Genomic DNA, 18,843 nt, shown 5'->3' with positions numbered 1-18,843 from the left:
ATGTGAAGCTCTTTGAGCTGCATTTTATGTTTGAAAGGTGCTACACAAATAAAATGTATTATTATTATTATTATTAAACCAGTGATTACACATTCAAAGAGAAACTAAAATATCTTTGCAATGACTCACGAGACTGAGAAGAAACTTTATGGATTTTATAGCTTACTTTACACTCCCCTTATACATAACATGATAGCGGAAGTTGCCAGGATGTGTTTATGTGGGACATTTATAATTAAGTTAGAATAGAATTGATTCATGCAGAAAATCCTTTCAAATAGATCAGCAAAATGACACCACATTGATCCAGATAGTAGAGGGAATAACTGTGAAGTTTCAAAAATGATCTTTTGGCTCCACATTTGAGAAATCCATATCATTTTAATTATGGTTTTCTCTCTGCTTTTATGTCAAATATGTCAGCTATGACAGTGACTTACAATGTAAATCAGTGCATGTCTGTAAAACATGCAGAAGGTGAGAGGATTTCGTTTATGAACACAGAATAAAAATAGCATTACACCTTTTTCCAAATAATGAACACTTTTTACAGTTCTTGATAACTGATTTTACCTGACTTATTTTTTCTCACAATCACTAGAAAGCTTGTGTCACATGTAAGGAACATCTTCATTTGACACTTTGAAAATGAATAAATCTGTCCTGAATGCACATATGATTTAATTTAGATGAATGTAACCTGGTTTCGACAGTCAGGACTGTTTTGTGAGTGATAAAGCTTTATGACTTTATGTCTTGTCAGTTAATGGTTCATTATCATCAGAGCTCAAAGTCCACATGCTTCCAATAAAATGACATCAGAGTTTCTCTGTTTTTCTCTCCTTCCCTTTTTTTTTTTGCATTTCCTACTGATCCTTTCTCACTCTTGGTCTCACTATCTATTTGAAAATGTTTGTAATAACTGATAACGGTTAATGTTTTTGTTTGGTCATAGTAGACACCTTTCCGTCTCATGTTGATATACTCATGTCCTCATGAGAAGTAATCTCTGTGTGTGTGTGTGTGTGTGTGTGTGTGTGTGTGTGTGTTTGGTGGGGTTAAGAAACAAAATAAACCTTTTTATTTTAAAATAAAGATTTTATTATTGAATAATTTTATACTTGGCCCTTGTGAAACAGGCTCTTTTTATCTTCATATTCAGTAAAAATTAAATAAATTATATATCGATCAGCCACAACATTAAAACCACCTTCCTAATATTAGGTCCCCAGTGTGCCAACAAAACAGCGCTAACCCTCATCTCAGAATAGCATTCTGACCACAATTGTACAGAGTGGTTATCTGAGTTACTGTAGACTTTGTCAGTGCAAACCAGTCTGGCCATTCTCTGTTGACCTCATTCAAAAAAAGGCATTTCCATCCACTGAACTGCTGCTGAGACTGAGACTGTTTTGTGTGAAAATCCCAGGAGATCAGCAGTTACAGAAATACTCAAACCAGTCCATCTGGCACCAACAATAGCAGAGCAATAACGTTCACTTTTTTTAGGGAGTCCAACAAATGCACACCCTATACGGTTCAGAGATACCCCAACAAACAGGTCAACATAAGTTTGTCAAAAAAATGTACCTTACCTGTTTGTGCGGTATCCCAGACGAAGCCCCCAAAACTGTTAGGAATATTTTGGATCTAGTCACGATCTCCAATTCCCCGGTCCCGTCTTTCTATGTTCGTGCCCAGTGAGGTGCATTCGTGAGTCTGAGTCTCTGGAGACTTTGCGAAGGAAGTAGAAAGAACAACAACACACAGTCGGTCTGTATTCAATCTACTCAATGTTTATTAGAGCAAGCATGTCATTTATATTTTTCATGAGACAATAAGCAGCCAATAGGAAAGCGATAACAAGGACTAGGGTCAAGGTGGAGAAAATGGGTGTACAGGAAAGAGGCCATATACAGATGTTCCAGCCATGATGCCTTATGGTTGACCTTGTTGAACTATATTAAGTTTTAGACCTTTTTATCTCCCTAGGGTGTTTGGACAAATAACAATTATTTTAGTGTATTTTCCCAGACCGGACTATGAAAAAGCCGGAAACAAAAAAAAAGTAGAATATTTTAATGATGCGCTGACCCCGTTCATCTGAACAACCAGTATTTATTCTGGGGGATGTGAACTCTCTATTTACCCGCTCTCTACCAATATGTGGACTGTCCGACTTTCACGCATTTTGGATAAATGTTTTGGCAATATTGCTGATGGTTATGAAGCTATTTGCTGTTAAAATTTTAAATACAAGGGATTGGTGACTTCTGTCTTGTCTTGTAGGCATTTTTAATGTATATTTATATATTGTTTGTGATGTATTGTATGGTGAAGCCAGAGACAATTTAATAGAGATAATAAAACCAACCAACCAACATACAAAAATATCAAACTATTGTTTTGCAAAATAAATAAATAAAAAGTAAAAAAAAAAAAAAAAAAACCTTTAAATAGCTGTTACAACTTGCCTTGCGGTTTTAAAACAGGTCCTACAGGTTCATTTAGTTGACGTGAGGTATCTCGCCAAACAAGTCACAATGTTCCTTGCAGCTCATTCATTTGCTATGTCTTAGTTTCTCATTTAGTCCATAATTATGTGTAAAGGTGAACTTAATGTGACAGGAGGAATACCTATCTCCGCTAAGACTGTCGGTACATTTTATATACTTTGACATCATTCTCAAGGATCATATTACAAGCCTAGACTCTAATTAGAGACAGTAGGACAATGCTGGTATATTTCAGGTTGTGACCAATGAAGAGTGGCCCAGGGCTTGACCAGAACTTGTCATTCACTAAAGGGGATAAGGAGGTTATGTTCCAGAAGAGCAGTTTGATTAACAGCCTGATTCCTCTTCTCCTGCACTTCACCATAAACTGTGAGTATCTGCTGCAGTTACAGTGTGTACTTAGATATGTAAAAAAGTAGACTCTGTTTGTACTGATGTTGAGTTTTTTTGTGTGTGTTTGTTTGATAAACTAGTTTTATCCTCTTGGACATACATTTGTTTAGATATTACTTTTAATGTGTATGGTTAGAAGGGGTTATAACAGGTGATGTAATGTATTTTGGCACTTGAGTACTTACTGTGTGTTCCTAAAGGGTTGAATGGTTTATGTGATGAATTCAAGGATTAATCTTCTCACAGAACACTGACAGATACAGTGTGTAAATTAATGTTGCCGGAGACTGTGGACACTGAACTGCATGTACTGTGTGTGTGTGTTTGTGTGCAAGCTATGTTTCATACCCTGAACAGGTTTCATTTTCTCTGATACCTTCCAAGAAATGTATTTTTTCATGTACTCAAAGTCAATTAAAAATGAGCAAAAAGATCAATGCCACCGTTTTACATATTCTCCCCCTAAATTTACCAAAATATTCATTCATTTCAGATTCAAGTTCACTCCCCACAACTCTAAACATCTCAATGCAATCTGTAAACATGAAGCACATCCTGATATGGAGCCCTTTGCAGGCACACTGTTTCACTGTCAACTATTCTGTGCAGTTTCAGGGGTAAGTATATTTTAAGGCGAGTCACTATATTTAATATTTCAAGTGTAGGTTTTCTTTTTGCTTCTAGGATTCAGACTAATGTGCTACAGTGGCATAAACAGCTTAAATGTCCACACATTTTCAGCAGATTATGCTGAGATGTAGCTACAGCAATCATTTTTGTTGTTTACCAAGCTTTAAGACTTGTTTGTTGGTGACTGAACAGTCCTCTGAGAGATGCGCTTTATGTTTGGTGTTATGCAAACACATTAAAAAAATGCAGAGTTTATCTGTATCTAGGAGTATCATATGCATTGTAACAGTAGGGTTGCCATTTTCACTTTTTTGATTCACAGACATCAAGTTATTTGCAAGCAACTCTTGCTTTAATGCTAAAAACACACATTTATTTTGTTTTTGTTCTAGTCTATAGACTTTTTTTGCTAGATAAAATCTTCAACAAGTTGACATTAGATAGATGCTAACTAATGTTATCTGCCAGAATGAGTATTATTTTTTGTAAATGAGTGAGTCATTTAAAGATATAGTTCATCCAGAAATGAAAATTCTTCCATCATTTACCCCCTCATGCCATCCCAGATGTGGATAAATTTCTGTCTTATGCTGAACACAAAGACTTTTAGAAGAATATCTCATCTCTGTAGGTCCAATGCAAGTGAAATGTGAACGTACAATTTAAAGTGGAGATTTAGAGTAAAAAAGGACTTAAAGATTGTTCTGTTTCTCAACACCTATCATATTGCTTCTGAAGATATAGATTTAACCACTGGAATCATTTGGATTACTTTTTTGTTTGCTTTATGATGATTTTTGGAGCTACGAATGTCTGATCACCATTCACTTGTATTTTAAGGATCTACAGAGCTGAGATATTGTTCTAAAAATCTTTGTGTTTTGCTGAAGAATGAAAGTCATACACATCTTGGATGGTATTAGGGTGAGTAAATGATAGAAGAATTTGCATTTTTGGATGAACTATCCCTTTGACTTTAGTTTCTGCCCATTACAAAAGCATGTTGAGGGACTCTGCATGAAGCAATCATTACAAATGAACACATACTGTGAACTTCCTTTTCAAAATGAAAATGTCAAATCAGAGACTTTCCCTTGTAAGTTAAATACTGACATATTTTATCAATGAAACTGTGGGCAAAATTTGTGTTTATAATGTGTTAAGTATAACATTTCAGTCCTCTTATAAGTTTATACTGCATATCTCTGGTTCTCAGGGAGTATGAGTTACACAAACTGAACGGAACATGGGTGGATGCATATGACTGCCAAGAGATTAGTGAAAGCAAGTGTGACCTGACCTCTGACCTGGCCTTCAACTCTGACTACAGCATACGCATAAAGACAATATGTGACGGCCAGGAATCATGGGCAGAACTACCAGCAACCTTCAACAGGAGAAATAGTTAAGAGTTATTGGAGGGATTGTTATATTTATTTTTTAAAACAAATTAGAGACATTAAAAATATCTTACTGGAACCACACATCTTTTCTTTTGTCCGGAATAGCTGTGCTACTGGCTCCCAAAATGATGGTAGCTGTGGAGGGAGACCTTATTCAAGTGGACTTCAGTACAACCCTTCCTGATATGATCATAATCCTACGAGTCTGGAAGGAGGGGGATGAACAGAATGTAAGTATCTTTTCACATTCTTTTGAGTTCAAAATGATTATTGCTCTCAGCTCTCAATATACTGTACAGTGGGGTTCACTTTCATTACAAATGTCATTGTCAGCATAACAAATTGAATGAGAAATTAAATTGAAAAAATACATACATTTTGATATTTGTTATGTCCATATTTAGCTTTAAAGGGATAATTCACCCAAAATTGAAAATTCTCTCATCATTTACTCACCCTCATGCCATCCCAAATATGTATGACTTTCTTTCTTCTGCTGAACATGAACGAAGATTTTTAGAAGAATATCTCTGTTCTGTAGGTCCATTCAATGCAAGTGAACTTTGAATCTCAAAAAACACATAAAGGCAGCATAAAAGTAATCCATACAACTCCAGCTGTTAAATCCATGTCTTCAGAAGCTATACGATAGGTGTGGGTGAGAAACAGATCAATATTTACATAATTTTTTTACTGTAAATATCCACTTTCACTTCCAAATTCTGGTGTGTAAATGACTTTCACTTTTAAATTCAGCCACCTACTGGTTGGGACTAATCAAAGGTGGAGATTAATAGTAAAAAAGTGCTTACATTTTTAACAATTTCTCACCCTCACCCAATATAAAGCTTCTGAGGATATTGATTTAACCACTACTTTTTTAACTATTACTTTTATGCTGCCTTTATGTGCTTTTTGACATTTTGGTCACTATTCACTTGTTTTGTGAGGACAACAGAGCTGAGATATTCTTCTAAAAATCTTCATCTGAGTTCTGCTGAAGAGAGAAAGTCCTACACATCTGGGATGGCATGAGGGTGAGTAATTGATGAGAGAATTTTCATTTTTGGGTGAACTATCCCTTCAATGACTGCATCCACTCGACTTCACATGTTTGTGCAATACCTGATGATCCATGTCTTGTGTGCTTCAATGGAAGCAAAGAAATCTGGAGAGTTTACTTAGTCACAAATTTGCTTGAATGGAAACCTTGAAAAAATATTTATTTTCCATTTTAACATTTATTTGCTTTACATTTGTCAAAATACTACATGATTTTATTTTCAGGTTTAAATTAGATTTTGAATCCCAGATTTTCAACTTGGACTTTTGAGCCCCACTGTTTTTGACAGTCAGTCTGATAAATTTGCTAATAAATGTCTTGCAGGCTTTACTTCATGTGATCAGAGTTTATCCTTATCATTTTTCCATCGCTGCTCATCGAGGGGAAAAGAGGATGTGCTTCAAGGCAAAAGCACTCGTAGAGGCCATTAACAAGAGCTGCAGCACTGACAAGCAGTGTGTCTTCATCCCTAGTGAGTGATCACTACAGGTCATGAATCTTTGATCAAAGACAGGGTTTCAGTCTGACATTTCGTGTTTTGAAAAATATGCATTGACAACAATTGTAAAGAGAAAATTGACAGGATGATTAACAAAATACTGTGCAGTCTTATGCTGTTTATACTGACACATCATGTCATTCCTAGAACCGACATCTGACTTTGTAAAGCCTGTGATGGTGAGCATAGCTGTGGTGGTAGCAGTTGCCATGGCCAGTATTCTGGGTTGGTTGGCAACACGTTTTGGTCCACAGATTAAACAAACCATTTGCCACAGTGAGCCCCTTCCAAATGTACTAGTAAGTGTCTTTTTTAACCTCATCAACAATTCCTGCCCAATTTTTTGTGTATTGGTTTGTAAGTATGTATGGAAGAAAGTAAGGAATGTAGGAAGTACAGAAAACACACCAAAACACAAGTGTTGACTTATTTACAAACATGACCACTTTCTCTTGTTTTTCCAGCTTTATGACTCGCCCACCAGCACACCCATTCTCTGTACAGATGTTTCACTGGAGCCCACAGACCCACTTTTGCTGCTCCCCTCTGTAGAGGGTCAGTGCAGTGATGGGGAGGCAGAGTGCAGAACATGAGGCTGAAAGTCAAACTCAAGTACAGAGTTACTGGAGCCGTTGTGTCTAAGAAATGAACAGCTGTTACTTTACAACTTCTTTACGACCCAAAACGTGACATTCTTTGGTATTTTGACTGAATAAATGGCTATTGTGAATAGAAGTTTTGGGACAGGCGTTAAGATTTAGACCAGCTCTTGGTGTTAAAAGGGACAGTTGAAAGATCAACCTCTTTCAGCAGAACTCAGAAAAAGCAGTGCTGGTCCAACAAATTCTGATGTTCAGCAACAGCAGGCTTGCTTTCATGCATCCTCTCACTTATAAACATTCGTTGTTGAGTGAGTGCTCATTTCAAGGCCCCCATGGAATCTGCAGCCTTTTATTGCATTTTCGGCACCGATTTTAGGGGGAAAATCTGCAGAAGTTTGCAGAAGGGATTTAAACATTGTAAAAAAATGTTAATGAAGCTGAGAGTCCAATAACTTTATTGGTAGCTAAAAGCATCAAATTAACTTTGATAATTCATAATTCACCGATCTGTGGAGCTTTATGTGGAGTTCTGCAACGCGCATCATCATCACATGGATTTGTACATCACACTTAATTTGTATCCCACATTTGCTTAAAGATTTGTAAAATCTTCAGGAGAGGAAACTTCAAAAAACAAAACATGCTTCTTGATGTCATGCTGTATGCACAAGAGGGCAACAGTGTGGTGCTCTCATTGACATTTACTTTCATTTCTATATTGTTTTCAACCATATGTTAGGACAAAGCTATATCTAAATAGGTTTGACAGTTAATAAACAACTTTTGTTATTTGATTTGCAGTTTACAAATTACAAATAATAAAAGCTACATGGCAAACAAGACAGGGATACAGGCAATTCAGGGTTTTACATTACAAGAATTGCCCAAATCCTTAATTTTAAGTATTATTCTGAAATCCTTGTTTACATTTTGAAATAATTTTTTTTTTTTTAATGCAATGGACTTGTTTGTTTAATATATTTAAAGTGTTTGTATGTGAAGTATTATTTTGCTAAACGTGATTTTACTCAACAAGTTGCAGGTAATTATTTCCCTGTATTTTGTTTTTGTTATTCTCTAATAGACAATTTTTAAGAAAAAACATATTGGCAAGTTCTAAAGGGCACAGAAGCCCTTAGCATGTATTTCACCGTACCTTGCAATCACAAGAACATCAAAAACAGTCCTGTAAATGCATGCTTGCAAAAGCATCCAGTCACAAACTTTAACACAAACATCTCAATCAATGACTTTGTCCTCAGACAATAAGCCTGGTGAACATTGTGATTAGTTTTTATTTGGTGTTTTGCTTTTAATGATGGGGCAGTATAGAAGAGACAAAATGGTGGAGGGGAAAAAAAGAGAATGGAAATGGTACTGGGACAAAATCCATGTCCAGAAGCTCCAGGTGTCACAAGCATGTGCGCTTCCCAATGTGCTTGGACAGTTGTTGTAATCTTTTGAATGTGTGCCATTCAATATGCGATATGTAATATGAGAGTATCTTGTGATCCTGAGGTAGTTAAATAATCCTAAACCTGACCACCACCTCCACTGGGTCGGGATCTGCCAGATGGCCCGTTCCGCAACTCATGCCAGAACTTCACTAGTGGCTCGCGCTTCTTCCAGATAATGTCATTGCCATATACAATGTACCACCTTAAAGCAGGGGAGAAAAGACAGGAGTGGTGAGAGATAGTGCAAAACATCTAAGAAAAACAGGAAAATCATCAACAGGGTGCAAAAGTCTGGTTCAAGAAGTCAAAATCCCATATACTTTTTCCATAGACAAATAGATTTTTAACCCTCAATTGATTTTAAATTATAACCCTTTAAAGACAGACCTACCGTGAGCTCTGAGGTTGTTCATTGATGGTATTTGCTTCTATTGAATTTACCAGTGCGTTATTTTTAAACTTCATACCGCCCACTTCCATGACGCACTGTGCATGACGCAAACAAGTCGGTCTCCCTTCACCCTCAAACTACGTATATATTTGTATATATATAAATATTTCGAAATAAATGTCAACCATATTGTTTCTATTCTTAAAACCAACAACCTAACATCAATAGTTTTATTTATTTACATCATTTTATGTTAGAGTACTTAATTCGCAATGCTTCATGGGATTGTAGTTTGTGCCCTTGTAAAAACGATAAAGACACTGTGTGTCTTGTACCTTTGCCTTTTTGTCAGATTTTCAAAAACATTTTTGCTTCAAGTCAAAGTTTGTAAAAATTGTGTCTTTTATGAAAATTCTATAAAATAAATGAATCAAGACGGCTGAAAAAGTGGACGGCACTGTTGAGCTCTATTTCCGTGTCTGTTGTGAAATAATAAACCTGCTAAATACATGGAAAGCACTGAGACACTCACACTCCAAACAAAGCACCCCCGAGATGGGCCGCATGGTCGAAAAACCTCCATCCCAAGAGAAGACCAGCTGTATCCAAGGCAACAAGAGCTTTCAAAGCCTAAAGCACATCAACCAGCATTATTACCATACCTTGCACTCACTCCAAACATAAACACGAACAAGATAGCTGAATTTAATTTGCACACACTTACATTTCCTGCTGTGACGCTGACCATAGGAAGCAAGATGATGCCCAGCTTAGCTTCTGGTATCTTGGTGCAGACTGCAGCCAAAACAGTTATGATGGCCCCTGACTGCAGAATGCAGATCAATACTCACTGAGAGAGGGCTTTTATGGCAAATTCGATTTCACTTGAACTAAAAAAAACACTGGCAGTATTTAACATTCACTGTTAAGACATCTACAGAATACAGTTATAACAACTGAACTGTCTAAAATCTGCTTTAGAGACATAAAATCAACAGTTTAGAGCTGCTTACAAATCGGCTGTTGACTTTTCTGCAAGTACATAAGGGACAACAGTGTAATATTTCAACATTTTCTCTGCTTGCCCTAATATACATAGACTTTAAATTGGATTTAAACTTAATAAAGTTTGATGCAGGAAACTCACAGCTCCAAGTGATGGACCCAGACGTCCTGTAGCAGTCTTCAAAACATAACTGACGAATGTGGAAATAACACCTTAACAGGAGAAATTAAAAAAGTTTTCATATTAGACTGTAACAGAATGCACCAAGTAAGGGAATATGTACAGTAAGCCAGTCATTATCACAAATTAAACCCAGACAATTCCCAAAAAGGAATCAGAGGGGTCTTGTGTTATTATTCCACTTATTACATGGCTTCTTACCATACAAATAAATTGACTTAAACTACTGATTAAAACTTATTAAAATTATTACTAAAATTATTACATTTTGTGAGAAAAAAATTACTGTGGAGTGATATGAGAGCTATACAGCAAAGCTAGGAGCTGTAAGAATTTGGTTGCCTGGGATAACAGTCAATTGTGAAGTTTAGCGGTCAATTTACAACAATATCTGACTGCATAATGCCACAATAGACTTTTAAATAATCATGCAATAAAATACAGATAACATATTTGGGATCTATAAACAATAAGTAAGTAGTACCTCCAGACAGATAAAGGGCCAGAAACTGCTCCCTCCCAAGAAGGGAGACAACGGTAGTGGAAAAGGTCCATAGGACATACATGTTGACAATCATGTGAATGTAAGAGTAATGACTGAAGGAAGAGAGGACCATGGGAAGGCACCGTGTCTCTGAAAAAGAAAGCAACAGGGTGGAGGGTGGGGACAAAAAGGGGCAATTGATTTTGCCAATAATGTTGATGACATCAAAGGAATTTGTCAAGAGAAATGCACTCAAGCAAAGTTATGACATCTCAGTGCACCTATGGAAACTTATCAAATGGCTTTCATTGCTCACTTACTGGATGCTGGGTTAGAGGTGAAGTACTTGAGCATGGAGCGTTGCATTGAAGGTATTCTCCAACAACACAGCACCACAGTGTTTAGAGCTATAATACCTAAGAAACAAAGGCACATGTCAATAGCAGAATGGAGACATAATTATGGACAGACCTCTTAAAGGAATAGTTCACCCAAAAATGAAAATTATAATGTTCTTCCCTCTTGTCGTCTCAAACCTGTATGATTGTTTTTTTGTGTGCAAAACACAAAAGGATATTTTTTAATGAAGATTCCCCTGCATCTTTTCAATGCAATGGCAGTGAATAGTGCCTTATTTTGAAGCTTAAAAAAGGTCCCCAAGGTATCATAAAAGAAGTCTTCATGTGACTCATCTGTCATATTCCAAGTCTTCTGAAGACAAACATAGGCTTTGTTGAAAACAACTCACCAAAGTAAACTGTAAGGCGGGTGCCAGCGAGTCTGGGCTACTCCTCGAGAAAACAAAAGGCTCTCATGAGAATTAACATCTGAACTCTCTCTTGCATATGTAACAGCAACATCCGAGATGCAACAAACTGTGCAGCTAACACCTCCCTTCTAAAGTCTCTTCATCTCACTCCTCCTCCTCACTTAAAGCTCACTAAAAACCTAAGCAATGTGAAGTGTGTACAAAAACGTAACTATAACATGTTTGGTATCATTTAAAGTGTCTCAGTGCGCCTGGTAAACTGGTCTCATCCTCCCAGCCATTATGAAAAGCAAAAAGAAGTTATAAAATATGTGAAATGTGGTGTGCCCCTTAAAGGTGTGCCCTCCCCCAGATCCTCCATACCTGTTGTATGTAAATCTACAGGAACCCCCTCAACAGGGGACCAAAATCTAATTATAATGGCAGACACCACCATTTGGTAAGCATATTGAATTATCTGGGTATTTAAGGAGATGTGACACATTGCTCATGGAGTCTGTAGGTAGACTTCCCACACGATCGCTGTGTGTAGATCTTGTTGCCAGGTAAATGTGTCTATAAATTCCTCAATTTCCGAATTGCTGTTATTATGATGATTTCACTCTATGAATTGGATTTTGAATTATTGTTCTATTTACCTTGTCGATAAATTGTCAACATTTGATTTATTCTGACTGACTCTGAAATTGCTTTTCCCAAACGGATTGAACGATTCGTATGTTACCGCAAGTCTGCGTCAGATTAGTGACGACTAATATTTGGCATCGATTCAAGTGTACTTGGTTTGCAAAGACAACAAGGGAATTTCCGTTTAGAACAGCAAACGCTGCTTGACCAATCTAAATTTGGGTGTGTCTTACCTCTGTTTTAATTTGATGTTTCTCCAGATAAGTGTATGTGGGAAACCACGCATGGCCAATCCAAAGCTATTATAAGAGAAGTTATGTTGGTCAACTTACATCTGTAATAGTGGCCGTGACCTCTACTGAAGAAAACGTTAAGTTACATTCAAGTGTGTGCAATTCCATGGGGCTATACTGAAGTATCTTTGATTGTGTGAACTTGAACGTTACCGATCTCAGGTATATAGCAATTACCTCTGTTTGATGATCCAATACTGGCCGCTTGTGATCATGAGACCCGCAGTGTAGAGAAAAACACGCGAGGACCTCAAAGCGACATAGTTTCCTATTCTGAACGGGTAAAATATAATTAAAGGAGTTAAAAGAATAATCAAACACTCGCTCACTTTTTATGATACTCAGATATCATTAAAAACCTTTTTCATTTATGGAGTCAGATGAAATAACGAGGTAATACATAAGAGAAAATGTATTTCATTTAATCTTGTTGTGTTGCGTAACAAGAAAGACAGTAACGCGCAGAGACCTTCACCCGTATTGTTGGAGACCGCCATTGGACTGATAAACGGGCTTACAAAACAAAGCAAAGTTCCATTCAAGGCCACTCTGTGGCCATCTTTGGAATGCTACCGGGTAGCTGTTTTCTATGGATACGAGCAGCATGAAAGTACAGCTCCTATCTATTTGAATTGGAAAAGACCCATATCTCCAAAACAGTTGGACAAGATTATGATCATAGAAAATTTTTCAAATCGGCAGTAATTGTGCTTCTTTACCTTAGATCACACTAAAAAAACACTCTTGTTAACAGACAGGCGATGTCTGTATCTAAAAAGGTGACTGGCTCCATTACCTGAAAGGCAGTACTTCCATTTCTACATCCATTTACCACACATTGGGTGTTTAGATTTCTCCAATTCATTTTAATATAAGTGCTCTGTCTCGGGCTAAATAGTCTCTAATTAAGGCATTATTCGGTGAAAAATCTTGAAGTCCGTTGCACGTTAATAAGCGCTATGAGAGAGGCTTGTTCACAGTTGTAGACGTTCACATGAGAACTTGAGTTGTTTTCAGTGCTAGAAAATGCAAGTTCTCTTTCTTTTAAGCTTAAAGGCACACTCACAGAAAAGTTTATCTTCGTTCTATGCTCAGAGCCAATAAGAAGTCTGAAACAGCTGAGCAACGACATTCTGTTTGCAAAAACATGTAAAACATCAACTAATATAACATTAAAATATTTTATCAAAAACTTCATGCCATAGTATTTGAGAAGATTTGATTCTTTTTTTGACTATTAAAACAAATAAAAAAAAGAATCACATGACGTTCTTGGAAATGTCTCTACGTGAACATTCATACAGGTGTAGGTAACACACGCTGGTGTGTTCATGTTGACTAATATTTATGTCATTTATTTTCCTTTTTCTCCCAATTTGCCCAATTCCCAATGTGCTTTTAAGTCCTCGTGATGGCGAAGTGATTCGCCTCAATCCAGGTGGCGGAAAACGAATCCCAGTAGCCTCTGCATCGGAGACCATCATCCCGCACATCTTATCATGTGGCTTGTTGAGAGCGTTGCCACGGAGATATAGCACGTGTGGAGGCTTCAAGCCATCCACTGCGGCATCCATGGCCAACTCATCACGTGCCCCACCAAGAACGAACCGTATAAGAATGACCACAAGGAGGTTACCCCATGTGACTCTACCCTCCCTAGCAACTGGCCAATTTGGTTGCTTAGGAGACCTGGCTGGAGTCCCTCAGCACACCCTGGGATTCAAAATAGCGAACTCTAGGAGTGGTAGTCAGCGTCTTTACCACTGAACTACCCAGGCCGCCCATGTTAACTAATCTTAACTTAATAAACGGGAATCAGATGTCGTTCTCAAAGTAGGTGGAGCTCATATCTCCGATGACATGGACCAATGGCAGTAAGTAGTTGTTTAGCAGCCAGTAAGAGGTTTTCCTGAAAGTTTGCCCTGGCAAACTGAATCAACGTAACAAACTCAAAAACATCTTCTTGCCAAAATTATATTCTAAAAGACATTACACCCATTCGTTCTTCAATTTCATTGGAAGTATGCAGGGGCCATAAGTGTGAGTCACTATACACTGATGTTTTCTTTCAAAGACACGGGGATCTTCATTGAAACATCTCCTTTATTGTTCCGCATAAGAAAGCCATAAAGGTTTGAAACAACATGCGGGTGAGTAGAAACCAACAGAGATTTCTTGTCCATTACAAGTAGCACAGAACCAGAACAAAATCTGAGAAGAACAAACCTGTGACAGTCTTTTGTCCTTCACTGAGTCCACTCCACCAGTCATCGATCACAGACATGACCAGAATCACCTGCTTCTGAAAGTGTGAAAGCTGATTCCACCAGTTGTGCCAGTATGTTGTGTCATCAGCCTGAACAGAATGCAGACAGCTGTTTGAATGATCATTTGTGATTTTTATGGGCTTAACAACGGTTCTGAGGCTCATTCACACTGATACCTCTCGAAGTTTAATCTGATTCCCCTCTTTGGCCTCCTCCATGGCCATCTGCACGCGAGACTTTACGGACTCATACTGCAATATGGCAGCTGTGCCGAAGGAGCAGCCTGTAAACTGAAATGGCATTAGAGCAACATGGGACTCAACACACAGCTAAGCAGCCATAATATACAGTAATATATATATATATATATATATATATATATATATATATATATATACACACACACACACACACACACACACACACACACACGCACACACACACACACACACACACACACACACACACAGGGATGTGCAGTATTTCAGATACATGCGTTTGAAATACAAAATACTATTTTGTAATTTGTATTTTAAAGTCTTTGAAAAATATTAATTTAAATACAATTACGTTTGATGTTTGTGTACTTTCAAAATACATAAAACACTTTATGCCAGTCAACCTCTTTGTTAGGCTACTGATTTCCTGTATCAGCTGGTTCAGGCATGCCTCCCCAACCCCAACTTTCATTCGTGCGAGCTGCAGATATCAGAGAGAATGGCTCCATCTTGCATTGGGTGAGCACATTTTCTGTGTTCCTGCAAGAAAATATGGAGTCACGCTGTGTTCCATTCAAGTTGGATGTGGGATATTCCTACTTGATATCTCCGATCTCTGACCATAAAGGCATTCCATTGCCAGATGCTCAGAAGATGACCCTCCCATTGGCTTGCTGTTCGACTGTCACCAGATACGTTTCCTATCAACCCAATTGATAAACAATGCTGCAGCGCTAGCATTAGTGCTGCAGGTTATCAAAAGAGAGTTTAATGTACTATGTTTTATACACCTGTTTCTGCAGGCATTTGTAAAACAAGCTTTAATATAATGTAATGTAGGAACTTTGACTCATTTAATGATATAACTTCATAAAAGTGAATGTTTATCACTTACTTTGCATATCTCGTACATCCAAGTCAGGCATTCGTTACAACGACATGTCTCGCATGTGGGAATCAAAATACGGAAGAAGCCAAACTTAAACAATTACGCAATAAAAAGAGCAAAAGCCCTTTTTCTGTTGTACCAGCAAATAACCTTTAGTCAATAAACCTGCATCACTTATAAACAACATATATAATTTATTAATGCATGGTATCTAACATATTATAAATTAATTTACTTAAAACAAACTATGAAGGGTGAGTCATTATTTGATATATATATATCATATATAACTCATTCATATTATTGAAATAAATTACAGAATATTAAATCATTTTGCAAAATCATTGCCTTTCATCTTGTTTCATGTTGATACGCCCCTTCCAACATCCCAACTTGGAAACTCTCATCTAGAATTCCACGTTTTCCACTCGTTAATATGTCTTTGCGGGGTCATTCATGTGCTCGGAATTCGTAATTACGATATTTCCGACTCCACTTGAAGGGCATATGTGTTGAAAGTTTCCCAGTTCGATTCCTACTTGAAGTGGTGTTCCATTGCACTTTTCATAGTAGGAAGTTGGAAAAACCAACATGATGTGTTGGTCGATTCTATTTGTTGCAGAAACCATAATTTGTGGCAAATGTTATTTAATTTCCATTAAAATATTAAGGTAGCTATGATACTTCTCACCAGCCAATGCAATGCATGTCAACAGTGAGGAAATCAAAACTAGTCAGCAGCCAAGTAGTGAGCTAGTTTAACTATCGTTAGCTAGTAAACTAATATGTAACATCATTCAGATTTGCCTTCAGTTAACATGAGGGAATAAAAGAGCACTGGCAAGGAGAAAATAGTGTTACCACTAGACCTGGACATTAGCGCCAGCTAGTCAGTCTTGTTAGCTAATCGGTTGTTGGTGTTAGCAACTGCTTGTGTATTTACTAGCTAGTCAAGTGTGTAAAGAATTACTCCTTGCTAGATAGCAAGAAAAGTACCCACTGTTTTACACGTGATTCATTTAATAGGTTTCGGCAGGCACACAGTGTGTGTGTGTGTGTTTATATATATATATACACAGTACTGTGAAAAAGTTTTAAGCACTTGTGAAAAATGTTGCATAGTGAGGACATCTTCAAAAATAATGACATAAATAGTTTTCATTTATCACTTAACGTCATACAAAGTCCAGTAAACATAAATCAATATTTGGTGTGACCACATTTGCCATTAAAACAGTCCAAATTCTAGGTACACCTGGACAGTTTTTCTTGGTTGTTGGCAGATATGTACCAAGCTTCTAGGAAAATTCGCCACATTTATCCTAATCTATTTAGACTGTCTCAATTGCTTCTGTCTATTTATGTAATCCTAGACTAACTTGATGTTCAGTGGGGGGCTTTGTGGGGGACATGACATCTGTTGCAGGTCTCCCTGTTCTTCTATTCTAAACTAATAACCATCTTATGACAAATGTTTTTGTGAAGCATCTTAAGTGCCTAAAATTTTGCACAGTACTGTATATCTATGCGGAACAAAAAAAATCAATCAATCAATCTAGTTAAATATATTAGTGCAGAGTAAAACTAGAAAATATTATACTCATAGAAATGTCCATGAGTTTAGAGCTGCAACAACTAATCGGTAAAAGAAATAATAAACAACAATGAAAATCATCGAAAATGAACGCAATTATCGATTAGTTGGATATGTGCAGCGAGCACGGAGAAGCTCTGTCAGTGATGTCACTTTTCAGCCTAGTAAAGAATATGTTTGCATGATAAATCATTTGAGAAATGATGGAGAATATATTACTAAAATCACATTTCTAATGAAATACATGATTTAAAATTTAATTTTTGTCTCATTAATCGAAGAAATAATCGAAGATTAATCGATTAACATCATAATCGTTAGTTGCAGCCCTACATGTGACTTTAAGATTTTACTAATTTCCGTGACTTATCCAGTCCTGGAAATCACAATTTTAAAATTCCCTGATATTTCCAGGTTTTCCATGGCTGTGAAACTCTGATTTAAGAATGAACCTACCCCCACGGTAAACACTAGGGGTCTGAAGAGTCGACCTGGTTTCCTGGGTGGCTTCGGTGGGACAGGTGCCTCTGGCTGAGGTGGCACAGCATTCTTATGTCTTCCTGCCTCACCCACTTCTGTCTCCTCTAGCACACCCTTTTTTGTTTCCATTTGTTTCTGAGCTTTCCGGAAGCCACATCTTTGCTGAGGATGGGTGGTAAACCTACCAAGAAAAATAAACATCTGTTATTGTGCACCTTCCTTAATGTAATCTCATATACATTTCCCCATTTTCTACTGCACATTCATTCATGGTATTGCAGCATATTGACCTTTAGGTTTTCTAGAGGTTGATGCCCTCTAGTGTGAGAACATTATCAGTAGTACTGAATACAGCAAGACACACAAAAATGATAATACACAAGAGAACAACCATGATGAGACCTTGTAAGAAATGACTGCTAAAATACTGTCTCAGCTCGTGTGATTCACTACCTGTAACAGTTCTTACTTAACACTTGAGGTGATTGAATAACTACGTCTCATTCTAAGCAATGCGCGACAACTATTGATGCAAAACTTTGAGTGGTTACCTGATGCATTTTGAAAACAGGGATGGCGCATTAATCGAGTCTATTGTGCTCCATTTCTTAAAGCAACCCCTCCATGCCATGTCCCGATTACTGGTTTGCAGTGTGTACCCACTGTTGTGTCGGACTAGTGTTTTGTAACGCGCTTCAGTCACAGTTGTTGTTTCTTGACGTCAAGAGCCACGTGGTACGAGCACTACTCAAACTAGAGTCTGCAAATCATCAGTCTTAACGCGCACATGTATAAGGATCAAGAGACACTAGAGCACTTCCATTTGATAGAAACTGTATAAGCGGTACAGTTGGAAGAGTGAAGCGATATCTATGATGATTAGATACCGTCTCACACCAATGTTACAACTGAAAATATTCGAGGATATTGTAGCTGCGTCATATCTGCGCATATGCGAATAACAGAACACTCGTCCATTTTATCGCCCCGTCCCTACTCCCGCTGAGACACTGTTGTAACCTACTTTATTTTACAACAGCCAAACGAGTAATGAGATGAGTACATCAACCATAGACTATATA

The 18,843-nt window shown here is 37.4% G+C and overlaps 2 protein-coding genes across 3 annotated transcripts; one reads left to right on the top strand and one right to left on the bottom strand.

Annotated features, from left to right (window-relative positions):
• Nucleotides 1–2,538: 2,538 nt before the first annotated feature.
• LOC127644511 (interleukin-20 receptor subunit beta-like) lies at nt 2,539–7,362 on the top strand. 2 transcript variants are annotated; one of them, XM_052127701.1, is made up of 8 exons: nt 2,539–2,654; nt 2,752–2,885; nt 3,403–3,526; nt 4,756–4,943; nt 5,048–5,172; nt 6,330–6,477; nt 6,652–6,803; nt 6,969–7,362. In XM_052127701.1, the coding sequence occupies exons 2-8, from the start codon at nt 2,762–2,764 to the stop codon at nt 7,095–7,097; spliced, it is 990 nt and encodes a 329-aa protein (XP_051983661.1). In that variant the 5' UTR covers nt 2,539–2,654; nt 2,752–2,761; the 3' UTR covers nt 7,098–7,362. The 2 variants fall into 2 exon arrangements, with proteins under 2 accessions (XP_051983661.1, XP_051983660.1); XM_052127700.1 differs by having other exon boundaries at nt 2,569–2,885.
• Nucleotides 7,363–7,543: 181 nt separating this feature from the next.
• parla (presenilin associated, rhomboid-like a) lies at nt 7,544–18,619 on the bottom strand. The gene is made up of 10 exons (XM_052127699.1): nt 18,313–18,619; nt 17,738–17,942; nt 14,757–14,870; nt 14,540–14,669; nt 10,945–11,040; nt 10,625–10,774; nt 10,102–10,172; nt 9,679–9,780; nt 9,487–9,584; nt 7,544–8,765 (listed from the first exon to the last, which is right to left on the bottom strand). Exons 1-10 carry the CDS (start codon nt 18,390–18,392, stop codon nt 8,639–8,641), a joined length of 1,173 nt encoding a protein of 390 aa, XP_051983659.1. The 5' UTR covers nt 18,393–18,619; the 3' UTR covers nt 7,544–8,638.
• Between the last annotated feature and the right edge of the window lie 224 nt (nt 18,620–18,843).

The sequence above is a fragment of the Xyrauchen texanus genome, chromosome 6, assembly GCF_025860055.1.
Source record: "Xyrauchen texanus isolate HMW12.3.18 chromosome 6, RBS_HiC_50CHRs, whole genome shotgun sequence".
Classification (NCBI taxonomy): domain Eukaryota; kingdom Metazoa; phylum Chordata; class Actinopteri; order Cypriniformes; family Catostomidae; genus Xyrauchen; species Xyrauchen texanus.
This window is presented reverse-complemented; position numbering and strand designations above follow the sequence as displayed.

Coding starts and splice junctions, on each gene's coding strand:
- LOC127644511 (XM_052127701.1), top strand. CDS start 2,762: ATGAAGAGTGGCCCAGGGCTTGACCAGAACTTGTCATTCACTAAAGGG. Junction 3,527..4,755: donor TATTCTGTGCAGTTTCAGGG/GTAAGTATATTT, acceptor TCTGGTTCTCAG/GGAGTATGAGTTACACAAAC. Junction 4,944..5,047: donor AACCTTCAACAGGAGAAATA/GTTAAGAGTTAT, acceptor TGTCCGGAATAG/CTGTGCTACTGGCTCCCAAA.
- parla (XM_052127699.1), bottom strand. CDS start 18,392: ATGGCATGGAGGGGTTGCTTTAAGAAATGGAGCACAATAGACTCGATT. Junction 9,585..9,678: donor TCAGCGTCACAGCAGGAAAT/GTAAGTGTGTGC, acceptor GATGTGCTTTAG/GCTTTGAAAGCTCTTGTTGC. Junction 8,766..9,486: donor GGGGGTGCTTTGTTTGGAGT/GTGAGTGTCTCA, acceptor CCCTGCTTTAAG/GTGGTACATTGTATATGGCA.